The sequence below is a fragment of the Pseudoliparis swirei genome, chromosome 3 (genome assembly GCF_029220125.1).
Source record: "Pseudoliparis swirei isolate HS2019 ecotype Mariana Trench chromosome 3, NWPU_hadal_v1, whole genome shotgun sequence".
In the NCBI taxonomy this organism is placed as follows: domain Eukaryota; kingdom Metazoa; phylum Chordata; class Actinopteri; order Perciformes; family Liparidae; genus Pseudoliparis; species Pseudoliparis swirei.
Genome location: NC_079390.1, coordinates 24,654,718 through 24,667,217, shown reverse-complemented (window position 1 = coordinate 24,667,217; position 12,500 = coordinate 24,654,718). Strand labels below are relative to the sequence as shown.

General features: G+C 43.9%; 2 protein-coding genes across 2 annotated transcripts in view; one reads left to right on the top strand and one right to left on the bottom strand.

Moving 5' to 3' along the window:
- Positions 1-345: 345 nt before the first annotated feature.
- On the bottom strand, positions 346-11,852 carry ccdc90b (coiled-coil domain containing 90B). Its single transcript, XM_056410905.1, has 10 exons — positions 11,509-11,852; positions 10,805-10,932; positions 10,520-10,639; positions 9,478-9,581; positions 5,353-5,454; positions 3,902-3,943; positions 3,720-3,791; positions 2,844-2,897; positions 2,272-2,386; positions 346-669 (listed from the first exon to the last, which is right to left on the bottom strand). The coding sequence occupies exons 1-10, from the start codon at positions 11,580-11,582 to the stop codon at positions 614-616; spliced, it is 867 nt and encodes a 288-aa protein (XP_056266880.1). The 5' UTR covers positions 11,583-11,852; the 3' UTR covers positions 346-613.
- The window catches only part of alg8 (ALG8 alpha-1,3-glucosyltransferase), a 12,587-nt gene continuing 11,356 nt past the window's right edge, over positions 11,270-12,500 (top strand). The window contains exons 1-3 of the mRNA XM_056410759.1: positions 11,270-11,436; positions 12,015-12,093; positions 12,208-12,401. Coding sequence (XP_056266734.1) covers positions 11,354-11,436; positions 12,015-12,093; positions 12,208-12,401 — 356 coding nt within the window. The 5' untranslated portion in view covers positions 11,270-11,353. The remainder of the gene's footprint in view (positions 11,437-12,014; positions 12,094-12,207; positions 12,402-12,500) is intronic.

Below are 12,500 nucleotides of genomic sequence, written 5' to 3'. Positions count from 1 at the left end.
TTGTGATTTAGGTCAAAAATATAAATAAAGTTTATTGAATTTAAAGTTCTGGTGTCGAGTCGTTTCTTTGAAGTGGTTTAAACATTTTAATCTTCAGATTAAAATATTTATACTTGTTAGATGTGACTCATACTTTTTCAATTTCCACAAACTAAATTACACTTAATTATATATATTAAAATTTTCATTTTACTGATTTATTTTCTTTCATTGCCGTTTTCTATTTGTCATTTAAAATCTTAATGTGAAAGATTTCGTTAAGTTTTTACATTTAGTGCCAAGTTCACTCTTGAACACTTCCAAGAAAGGGAAGCTCTATTACTTATTAGGTCATTAACCGATACATAGTTTAAGAACTTTGAGGTACTTGTACCACGTTACCGTGTAGTACTCCATCAGGTAGTCAGAAGTACCACAAGATACTTTGAAGTAAATTAAATAGCATTAAACAAAAGTACTTGGTGTAAATACAAGTACCTCAACGTAGTTCTCGTCTGTCCTTGAGTGGATGTCCTTTGTAGTACTAGTACACAGTAGTACACACATTCTGCTGCGTACTTTAACTTGCAGTCCTGTGGACCAGAGGAACTACTTTGCGTGGCGGAGGGAGACGTCACCTCCACAGCCGGTAGACGCCCAGAGCGATGGCCAGGCAGGAGAACACCGTCGCTGAGGAGGACACCGATTACTAGAGAGGAGTACTAGAGGAGGAGAGGAGTACTACAGGAGGACTAGAGGAGGAGAGGAGTACTACAGGAGGACTAGAGGAGGAGGAGCACTACAGAGGACTAGAGGAGGAGCAATTAGAGGAAGATCTAGAGGAGAGGAGTATTACAGGAGGACTAGGAGAGGGAGTACTAGAGGAGGAGAGGGCACTACAGGAGTGATCTAGAGGAGTGAGAGGAGCACTACAGGAGGACTAGAGGAGAGGACTCACAGGAGACTGGACAGGAGGACTAGAGAGGGAGGAGTACTACAGGAGGACTGGGGGTACTAGAGGAGGAGGTACTACAGGAGGACTAGAGGAGGAGTACTGGGACTGAGGAGAGGGCACTACGGAGGACTAGGAGAGAGGAGTACTGGGAGGACTAGGAGTGGGAGGACTGGGAGAGGAGCTGAGGAGGACTGGGAGGTAGGAGGACTAGGGTACTACAGGAGGACTAGAGGAGGAGGGAGTACTACAGGAGGGAGGGAGGACTGGGAGTACCAGGAGGACTGGGGAGGAGGAGGGTACAGGAGGGACTGGGAGGAGAGGAGTACTGGGAGGACTAGAGGAGGAGAGGAGTACTACAGGAGGACTAGAGGAGGAGAGGAGTACTACAGGAGGACTAGAGGAGGAGAGGAGTACTACAGGAGGACTAGAGGAGGAGAGGAGTACTACAGGAGGATTAGAGGAGGAGAGGAGCACTACAGGAGGACTAGAGGAGGAGAGGAGTACTACAGGAGGACTAGAGGAGGAGAGGAGTACTACAGGAGGACTAGAGGAGAGGAGTACTACAGGAGGACTAGAGGAGGAGGAGTACTACAGGAGGACTAGAGGAGGAGAGGAGTACTACAGGAGGACTAGAGGAGAGGAGTACTACAGGAGGACTAGAGGAGGAGAGGAGTACTACAGGAGGACTAGAGGAGTACTACAGGAGGACGAGAGGAGGAGAGGAGTACTACAGGAGGACTAGAGGAGGAGAGGAGTACTACAGGAGGACTAGAGGAGGAGAGGAGCACTACAGGAGGACTAGAGGAGGAGAGGAGTACTACAGGAGGACTAGAGGAGGAGAGGAGTACTACAGGAGGACTAGAGGAGGAGAGGAGTACTACAGGAGGACTAGAGGAGAGGACTACAGGAGGACTAGAGGAGAGGACTAGAGGAGGAGAGGAGTACTACAGGAGGACTAGAGGAGAGGAGCACTACAGGAGGACTAGAGGAGGAGAGGAGTACTACAGGAGGACTAGAGGAGGAGAGGAGAGGAGTACTACAGGAGGACTAGAGGAGGAGAGCACTACAGGAGGACGAGAGGAGAGGAGTACTACAGGAGGACTAGAGGAGAGGACTAGAGGAGGAGAGGAGTACTACAGGAGGACTAGAGGAGGAGAGGAGTACTACAGGAGGACTAGAGGAGGAGTACAGGAGGACTAGAGGAGGAGAGGAGTACTACAGGAGGACTAGAGGAGGAGAGGAGTACTACAGGAGGACTAGAGGAGGAGAGGAGCACTACGGGGAGGACTAGAGGAGGAGAGGAGTACTACGGGGAGGACCCCCCCCCCCCCAGGTACCTGCCAGGTAGCGGACGGTCTCCAGCTTCAGGGACTCCAGGACCGTCTTGAGCGACGCCACCTGCAGGTCGATCTTGCGGTTGATCTCCATGTTGTCGTTCACCAGGTCGGCTTTCTGACCACATGACCCACAGCGACCAATCACATCGCAGCTCAGCCAGCAGCCAGTAATAGTCGTACTATAGTATTACTCATAGTAGTATTATAGTAGTACTAATCATATTATAGTAGTACTCGTAGTACTAGTAGTATTATAGTACTTGTAATATTATAGTAGTACTAGTAGTATTGTAGTAGTACTCATAGTACTAGTAGTATTGTAGTAGTACTCATAGTACTGTAGTAGTAGTACTCATAGTAGTATTATAGTAGTACTCATAGTATTGAAGTAGTACTCATAGTAGTATTATAGTAGTACTAGTCATATTATAGTACTCGTAGTATTATAGTCGTACTTGTAATATTATAGTAGTACTCATAGTATTGTAGTAGTACTCATAGTAGTATTATGGTAGTACTCATAGTATTGTAGTAGTACTCATAGTACTAGTAGTATTGTAGTAGTACGACACCTTGTGGTGGAACTCGGTACTGGCCTCCAGCAGCTTCTTCTCCTGTTCGGTGAACTGGAGGAAAACAAACTACTACTTCAGAGTTTATTGTGATTTATATATTTGTGTCTCTTTGTCTCTTTGTGTCTTTGTCTCTTATCTCTTTGTCTCTTGTCTATTTGTATCTTGTATCTTTGTCTCTTGTATCCTGTCTCTTGTATCTTGTCTCGTCTCTTTGTATCTTGTCTCTTTATATCTTTGTCTCTGGTCTCTTGTCTATTTGTATCTTGTATCTGTGTCTCTTGTATCCTGTCTCTTGTATCTTTGTATCTTGTCTCGTCTCTTTGTCTCTTTGTATCTTGTCTCTTTATATCTTTGTCTCTGGTCTCTTTGTCTCTTGTCTATTTGTATCTTGGTCTCTTGTATCTTGTATCTTTGTCTCTTGTATCCTGTCTCTTGTATCTTTGTATCTTGTCTCGTCTCTTTGTATCTTGTCTCTTTATATCTTTGTCTCTGGTCTCTTGTCTATTTGTCTCTGGTCTCTTTGTCTCTGGTCTCTTTGTATCTTTGTCTCTTGTCTATTTGTATCTTGTCTCTTTGTCTCTTGTATCCTGTCTCTTGTATCTTTGTATCTTGTCTCTTTATATCTTTGTCTCTTGTTCTCTTTGTATCTTGGTCTCTTGTATCCTGTCTCTTGTCTCTTTGTATCTCTGTCTCTGGTCTCTTGTATCTTTGTCTCTTGTCTCTTTGTATCTTTGTCTCTTATCTCTTTGTATCTTGTCTCTTTATATCTTTGTCTCTGGTCTCTGTCTCTGGTCTCTTTGTCTCTTGCTGCTTTGTCTCTGGTCTCTTTGTCTCTTGTATCTTGCTGCTTTGTCTCTTGTCTCTTTGTCTCACCACGTCAGAGTTCTTGCTGCTCTGCAGGTTCATGTCCAGTTTGGCTTCAGCTCTGACTTTCTGACTTTCCTCCTGAAGAAAAACAAACAAACCAACAAACCAACAAACCAACATGTGAACATTCAGCAAAGAGTTGAACTGCTGCTTTAAACCAAAAGATGAAAACATGGAGTCGTGCCGACCTTCAGCCGCTCGTGAATCTGCTCCAACTCCCTTTTCATCTTCTAAAAGAAAACAACAACAATCACAACTTGTTGTTTAAGTTAGCATCACGATAGCATGATTAGCTTATGCTAGTAGCTAACGCTAACGGTTATCTTATTGTGACGAACTGCAGGATGAACTCATATCTGTTCATTTGAGGTCACGTGATCAGCTTCAATGGCATGAAAGTGATTACTACTAGCGTTAGCTGGGTGTAGGGTTTAGCATTGGCGATTAGCTTACGCGACGTACAAGCTAACATAAGCTACATCGGTTTATATCTTTATATTAATCATAGATGTATTGATCGTGGATGTATTGATTATGGATGTATTGATCGTGGATGTATTGATCGTGGATTAATTGATCATAGATGTATTGATCGTGGATGTATTGATTATGGATGTATTGATCTTGGATTAATTGATCGTAGATGTATTGATTATGGATGTATTGATCGTAGATGTATTGATCGTGGATGTATTGTTTATGGATGTATTGATCATGGATGTATTGATCATGGATTAATTGATCGTAGATGTATTGATCATAGATGTATTGATTGTGGATGTATTGATTATGGATGTATTGATCGTGGATGTATTGATCGTGGATGTATTGATTATGGATGTATTGATCGTAGATGTATTGATCGTGGATGTATTGGTTATGGATGTATTGATCATAGATGTATTGATCGTAGATGTATTGATCGTGGATGTATTGATCGTGGATGTATTGATCGTAGATTAATTGATCGTAGATGTATTGATCGTGGATGTATTGATCGTGGATGTATTGATTATGGATGTATTGATCGTGGATGTATTGATCATAGATGTATTGATCGTGGATGTATTGATTATGGATGTATTGATCGTAGATGTATTGATCGTAGATGTATTGATCGTAGATGTATTGATCGTAGACGTATTGATCGTAGATGTATTGATCGTAGATGTATTGATCGTGGATGTATTGATTATGGATGTATTGATCGTGGATGTATTGATCATAGATGTATTGATCGTAGACGTATTGATCGTAGATGTATAGATTATGGATGTATTGCTCATAGATGTATTGCTCATGGATGTATTGATCAGATGTATTGATCGTAGACGTATTGATCGTAGACGTATTGATCGTAGATGTATTGATCGTGGATGTATTGATTATGGATGTATTGATTATGGATGTATTGATCGTAGACGTATTGATCGTAGATGTATTGATCGTAGACGTATTGATCGTAGATGTATTGATCGTAGACGTATTGATCGTAGACGTATTGATCGTAGATGTATTGATCGTAGAGGTATTGATCGTAGATGTATTGATCGTGACGTATTGATCGTGTTTCGTGATCGTGATCGTGGTCGTATTGATCGGATCGTAGACGTATTGATCGTAGATGTATTGATCGTACCGTGTTCTCGGAGCGCAGGTTGGCGAAGTCGCTCTTCTCCAGGATCACCATGTCCTTCCTGATGGAGTCCAGGTGAGCCACGATCTGCAGCACGGCGATCTCCTGGGGGTATTAGTACATGAGGAGTGTACTTCATGGTAGTAGTACATGAGGAGTGTACTTCATGGTATTAGTACATGAGGAGTGTACTTCATGGTAGTAGTACATGAGGAGTGTACTTCATGGTAGTAGTACATGAGGAGTGTACTTCATGGTAGTAGTACATGAGGAGTGTACTTCATAGTAGTAGTACATGAGGAGTGTACTTCATGGTAGTAGTACATGAGTGTACTTCATAGTAGTAGTACATGAGGAGTGTACTTCATGGTAGTAGTACAGGAGGAGTGTACATGAGTGTGTAGTAGTAGTACATGAGGTGTACTTCATGGTAGTAGTACATGAGGTGTACTTCATGGTAGTACATGAGTGTACTTCATGGTAGTAGTACATGGGTAGTACATGGAGTGTGTATGAGAGGTACTTCATGGTGGTAGTACATGAGGAGTGTGTACCTGGTAGTAGTACATGAGGTGTGTACTTCATGGTAGTAGTACATGAGGTGTGTACCTGGTAGTAGTACATGAGGTGTGTACCTGGTAGTACATGAGGTGTGTACCTGGTAGTAGTACATGAGGTGTGTACCTGGTGGTAGTACATGAGGTGTGTACCTGGTGGTAGTACATGAGGTGTGTACCTGGTAGTAGTACATGAGGTGTGTACCTGGTAGTAGTACATGAGGTGTGTACCTGGTGGTAGTAGTACATGAGGTGTGTACCTGGTGGTAGTACATGAGGTGTGTACCTGGTAGTAGTACATGAGGTGTGTACCTGGTAGTAGTACATGAGGTGTGTACCTGGTAGTAGTACATGAGGTGTACTTCATGGTATTAGTACATGAGGTGTGTACCTGGTGGTAGTACATGAGGAGTGTACTTCATGGTAGTAGTACATGAGGTGTACTTTGTAGTACATGGTGTACTTCATGACAGTACATGAGGTGTACTTCATGGTAGTAGTCCATGAGGTGTGTACTCCATGGTAGTAGTACATGAGGAGTGTACTTCATGGTAGTAGTACATGAGGAGTGTACTTCATGGTAGTAGTACATGAGGTGTGTACCTGGTAGTAGTACATGAGGAGTGCCTGTGGTAGTACATGAGGTGTACTTCATGGTAGTAGTACATGAGGTGTACCTGGTAGTAGTACATGAGGGTGTACCTGGTACTTCATGGTAGTAGTACATGAGGTGTGTCCTGGTGGTAGTACATGAGGTGTACCTGGTGGTAGTACATGAGGTGTGTACCTGGTGGTGGTACATGAGGTGTGTACCTGGTGGTAGTACATGAGGTGTGTAATGGTGGTAGTATATGAGGTGTGTACCTGGTGGTAGTACATGAGGTGTGTACCTGGTGGTAGTACATGAGGTGTGTACCTGGTGGTAGTACATGAGGTGTGTACCTGGTGGTAGTACATGAGGTGTGTACCTGGTAGTAGTACATGAGGTGTGTACCTGGTGGTAGTACATGAGGTGTGTACCTGGTGGTAGTACATGAGGTGTGTACCTGGTGGTAGTACATGAGGTGTGTACCTGGTGGTAGTACATGAGGTGTGTACCTGGTGGTAGTACATGAGGTGTGTACCTGGTGGTAGTACATGAGGTGTGTACCTGGTGGTAGTACATGAGGTGTGTACCTGGTGGTAGTACATGAGGTGTGTACCTGGTGGTAGTACATGAGGTGTGTACCTGGTGGTAGTACATGAGGTGTGTACCTGGTGGTAGTACATGAGGTGTGTACCTGGTGGTAGTACATGAGGTGTGTACCTGGTAGTAGTACATGAGGTGTGTACCTGGTAGTAGTACATGAGGTGTGTACCTGGTGGTAGTACATGAGGTGTGTACCTGGTGGTAGTACATGAGGTGTGTACCTGGTAGTAGTACATGAGGTGTGTACCTGGTAGTAGTACATGAGGTGTGTACCTGGTGGTAGTACATGAGGTGTGTACCTGGTAGTAGTACATGAGGTGTGTACCTGGTAGTACATGAGGTGTGTACCTGGTGGTAGTACATGAGGTGTGTACCTGGTGGTAGTACATGAGGTGTGTACCTGGTGGTAGTACATGAGGTGTGTACCTGGTGGTAGTACATGAGGTGTGTACCTGGTGGTAGTACATGAGGTGTGTACCTGGTAGTAGTACATGAGGTGTGTACCTGGTGGTAGTACATGAGGTGTGTACCTGGTGGTAGTACATGAGGTGTGTACCTGGTGGTAGTACATGAGGTGTGTACCTGGTGGTAGTACATGAGGTGTGTACCTGGTGGTAGTACATGAGGTGTGTACCTGGTAGTAGTACATGAGGTGTGTACCTGGTGGTAGTACATGAGGTGTGTACCTGGTAGTACATGAGGTGTGTACCTGGTGGTGGTAGTACATGAGGTGTGTACCTGGTGGTAGTACATGAGGTGTGTACCTGGTAGTACATGAGGTGTGTACCTGGTGGTAGTACATGAGGTGTGTACCTGGTGGTAGTACATGAGGTGTACCTGGTGGTAGTACATGAGGTGTGTACCTGGTAGTAGTACATGAGGTGTGTACCTGGTGGTAGTACATGAGGTGTGTACCTGGTAGTAGTACATGAGGTGTGTACCTGGTAGTACATGAGGTGTGTGTACCTGGTGGTAGTACATGAGGTGTGTACCTGGTGGTAGTACATGAGGTGTGTACCTGGTAGTACATGAGGTGTGTACCTGGTATTAGTACATGAGGTGTGTACCTGGTATTAGTACATGAGGTGTGTACCTGGTGGTAGTACATGAGGTGTGTACTTCATGGTAGTAGTACATGAGGTGTGTACCTGGTGGTAGTACATGAGGTGTGTACTTCATGGTAGTAGTACATGAGGTGTGTACCTGGTAGTAGTACATGAGGTGTGTACCTGGTAGTAGTACATGAGGTGTGTACTTCATGGTAGTACATGAGGTGTGTACCTGGTAGTAGTACATGAGGTGTGTACTTCATGGTATTAGTACATGAGGTGTGTACCTGGTGGTAGTACATGAGGTGTGTACCTGGTAGTAGTACATGAGGTGTGTACTTCATGGTAGTAGTACATGAGGTGTGTACTTCATGGTAGTAGTACATGAGGTGTGTACCTGGTGGTAGTACATGAGGTGTGTACTTCATGGTAGTAGTACATGAGGTGTGTACTTCATGGTATTAGTACATGAGGTGTGTACTTCATGGTATTAGTACATGAGGTGTGTACCTGGTGGTAGTACATGAGGTGTGTACTTCATGGTAGTAGTACATGAGTGTACTTCATGGTAGTAGTACATGAGGAGTGTACTTCATGGTAGTAGTACATGAGGAGTGTACTTCATGGTAGTAGTACATGAGGAGTGTACTTCATGGTAGTAGTACATGAGGTGTGTACTTCATGGTAGTAGTACATGAGGTGTGTACCTGGTGGTAGTACATGAGGTGTGTACTTCATGGTAGTAGTACATGAGGTGTGTACTTCATGGTAGTAGTACATGAGGTGTGTACTTCATGGTATTAGTACATGAGGTGTGTACTTCATGGTATTAGTACATGAGGTGTGTACTTCATGGTAGTAGTACATGAGGTGTGTACTTCATGGTATTAGTACATGAGGTGTGTACTTCATGGTAGTAGTACATGAGGAGTGTACTTCATGGTAGTAGTACATGAGGAGTGTACTTCATGGTAGTAGTACATGAGGTGTGTACTTCATGGTATTAGTACATGAGGTGTGTACTTCATGGTAGTAGTACATGAGGTGTGTACCTGGTGGTAGTACATGAGGTGTGTACCTGGTGGTAGTACATGAGGTGTGTACCTGGTAGTAGTACATGAGGTGTGTACTTCATGGTAGTAGTACATGAGGTGTGTACTTCATGGTAGTAGTACATGAGGTGTGTACTTCATGGTATTAGTACATGAGGTGTGTACTTCATGGTAGTAGTACATGAGGTGTGTACTTCATGGTATTAGTACATGAGGTGTGTACTTCATGGTAGTAGTACATGAGGTGTGTACTTCATGGTATTAGTACATGAGGTGTGTACCTGGTGTGCTTTGGTCACCATGTCCTTGTAGATGATGTCCATGTTGGTCGTCGTCAGGGTAACCAGAGCGGAGACGACCAGCTCCGCCTGACGCTTCTCGAACCCTGAAAACAAAACGTCACGACACGCGTGTGTGTGTTTGTGTGATTGTTTGTGTGCGTTTGCGTGTTTGTGTGTGTGTTTGTTTGTGTGTCTCTGTCTGTGTGTTTGTTTGTTTGTGTGTTTGTTTGTGTGTCTGTGTGTTTGTTTGTGTGTCTCTGTCTGTGTTTGTGTGTGTGTTTGTGTTTCTCTGTCTGTGTGTTTGTTTGTGTGTTTGTTTGTGTCTCTGTCTGTGTGTGTGTTTGTGTGTGTTTGTGTTTCTGTCTGTGTGTTTGTTTGTGTGTGTGTTTGTTTGTGTGTTTGTTTTTCTCTGTCTGTGTGTTTGTTTTTCTCTGTCTGTGTGTTTGTTTGTTTTTCTCTGTCTGTGTGTGTGTTTGTGTTTCTGTCTGTGTGTTTGTTTGTGTTTCTCTGTCTGTGTGTTTGTTTGTGTGTGTTTGTGTGTGTGTTTCTGTCTGTTTGTTTGTGTGTCTCTGTCTGTGTTTGTGTGTTTGTGTGTCTGTCTGTGTGTGTGTGTGTGTGCTTGTGTGTGTGTGTTTGTTTGTGTGTTTGTTTTTCTCTGTCTGTGTGTTTGTTTGTTTTTCTCTGTCTGTGTGTTTGTTTGTGTTTCTCTGTCTGTGTGTTTGTTTGTGTGTTTGTTTGTGTGTCTCTGTCTGTGTGTTTGTGTTTCTCTGTCTGTGTGTTTGTTTGTGTGTCTCTGTCTGTGTGTGTGTTTGTGTGTGTGTTTGTGTGTGTGTGTGTGTTTGTTTGTGTGTTTGTTTTTCTGTCTGTGTGTTTGTTTGTGTGTCTCTGTCTGTGTTTGTGTGTTTGTTTGTGTGTCTCTGTCTGTGTGTGTGTTTGTTTGTGTGTTTGTTTTTCTCTGTCTGTGTGTTTGTTTGTGTGTCTCTGTCTGTGTGTGTGTGTTTGTGTGTCTCTGTCTGTGTGTGTGTTTGTGTGTTGTTCTCACCGCTGCTCTCCAGCTCCGTCACCATGGTGTGGGAGTCGAAGGTGAGCTTCCGCTGCTCCAGAGGCATCAGTTCAACCTTCCTGAGGTCAAAGGTCATCACAGGGGCTGTCATGTGAAAACCTATCACACACACAACCACACAAACAAACACACACACACACAAACACACACACACACAAAGTATTTTTACGGTGTGAATAGTACTTTTACTGTGAGTGTTGTTACACCGTAGTTCTCATATTGTGACTTTCTTCTTCTTCTTCGTCTCTTTATAAACAGACCCACCTCTCCATGTTCCGGTTCCGGTTCCGACCCGCCGCAGCAGCGCGTGCATTTCGGACACTGTCGTGTTAAAGAGTTTGAATAAAGTAGAATGAACTCTGCCGACAGACCGGAAACAAACCGGAAACACACTGAAAGAAAGAGGAAGTTCGAGTTGAACGATAGGGCTGTCATGCTGCTGCATTCAGGGACTGTCGGAATTATGAAAACAATTATTTAAATATATTTGCATTGCTAATGTTCATGCCTTCTTGTAATTGAGTATTATTACATTGTAATAGTTGTACTTGTCCTTAAATGAAGGCTCTGAAGACGTTTTAATCGACTGGTTAAAGAGACGACCAAATGACAAAAGGATCTCAGAGTTACGAACTCACGAGGTAAAAATATAAAAAAACAATATTATATATATTATTATTATTTGTATTTGTATTACACTTGTTTGTAGTTGTACGTTTTACCTGGTGAATATGTATCAAAATATATATTTTAGTTCTGTCTACTTTGTGTGTGTCAATAAAGTTGTACAAACAAACTCGCTACGTCACTGTCATGGCCGCCGCGGACAGCTGCAGCTGGTTCCCGGCGTTGGCGCTGGGAGTTTCTTTGCTGAAATGCCTCTTTATCAACGCGTAGTGAGTTGTGAAGACCTCCATGTTGACCAGTTAAACTCAGCATTTTAATGATGTTTTCGCTGTTGCACTTACATCCGGTTTGAGAGGCGGAAGTGCTCGGAAATAAAATCAATCTGTCTTCGCCAAATCCTCTCGGGGTCAAACATCGCATTGAATGGACTCACCGGTTATGTTCAGACTCACACGCGTCATAAAACACACCTGAGTGAATGAATACATGACAGTTAGGTACCGGCCACTTCGGCTTTAATACAATACAATAAACATAACTGCAGACTGTTTAATATGTCGTGATATCCCGAGAGTCTAGCTCGGTATCTGAATGATTGCGTCATCAGATGTTAAATGAAGGATTCTCTCATAAGTGCTAAAGTCATAAAGCTTCATTGAGAACATCAACAGAGTCGGTATTAACAACCGGTCATTTCGGCATGAATGAAATGCAAGAAGCAAATATATTTGTAATTTGTGGGTTTTATTTCTGTTGTTAAATGATGTCCAGTTCTGATGAGTAGGAGGTTTCCATGGCAACAACCATGCCGCATCTCAGCCGGACTGACCTGCTGTTCCTCTGCCAGTCATTCCACAGACTTCGAGGTGCACAGGAACTGGTTGGCCATCACACACAGTCTGCCGGTGTCCCGGTGGTACCATGAGGTCAGCACGTTGTTGTTGTTGTTGTTGTTGTTTCACTCGGTCTCCTGCAGTGTTTTTTCCAGACTTGTCTGACATGTGGAAAGTCGAGAGTAGAATGTTCTGCCGTTGCTGCAGAACTCGTCGGCGTGGACTCTGGACTACCCGCCGCTGTTCGCCTGGCTGCAGTGCGGCCTGGCGGCGGCGGCGCGGCACGCCGACAGCAACATGCTGCGGCTGGAGAACCTGAACTACGTCAGCCGGCAGGCGGTGCTGTTCCAGAGGCTGTCGGTGGTCTGCACCGACCTGCTGTTCATCTACGCAGCCAGAGAGTCAGTACACACACACACACACACACACGTATACACACATACACAGACACACACGTATACACAGACACACACAAACATACACACACACACACACACACG

What these genes read in the sequence shown, in the direction of transcription:
- ccdc90b (XM_056410905.1), bottom strand. Translation starts at nt 11,582, where the DNA reads ATGTTTGACCCCGAGAGGATTTGGCGAAGACAGATTGATTTTATTTCC. An exon ending in TTCCGCCTCTCAAACCGGAT is followed by an intron (nt 10,933 to 11,508) that starts GTAAGTGCAACA and finishes TCTTTCTTTCAG; the next exon opens with TGTGTTTCCGGTTTGTTTCC. An exon ending in ACCTGCGCTCCGAGAACACG is followed by an intron (nt 3,944 to 5,352) that starts GTACGATCAATA and finishes GTTTTCTTTTAG; the next exon opens with AAGATGAAAAGGGAGTTGGA.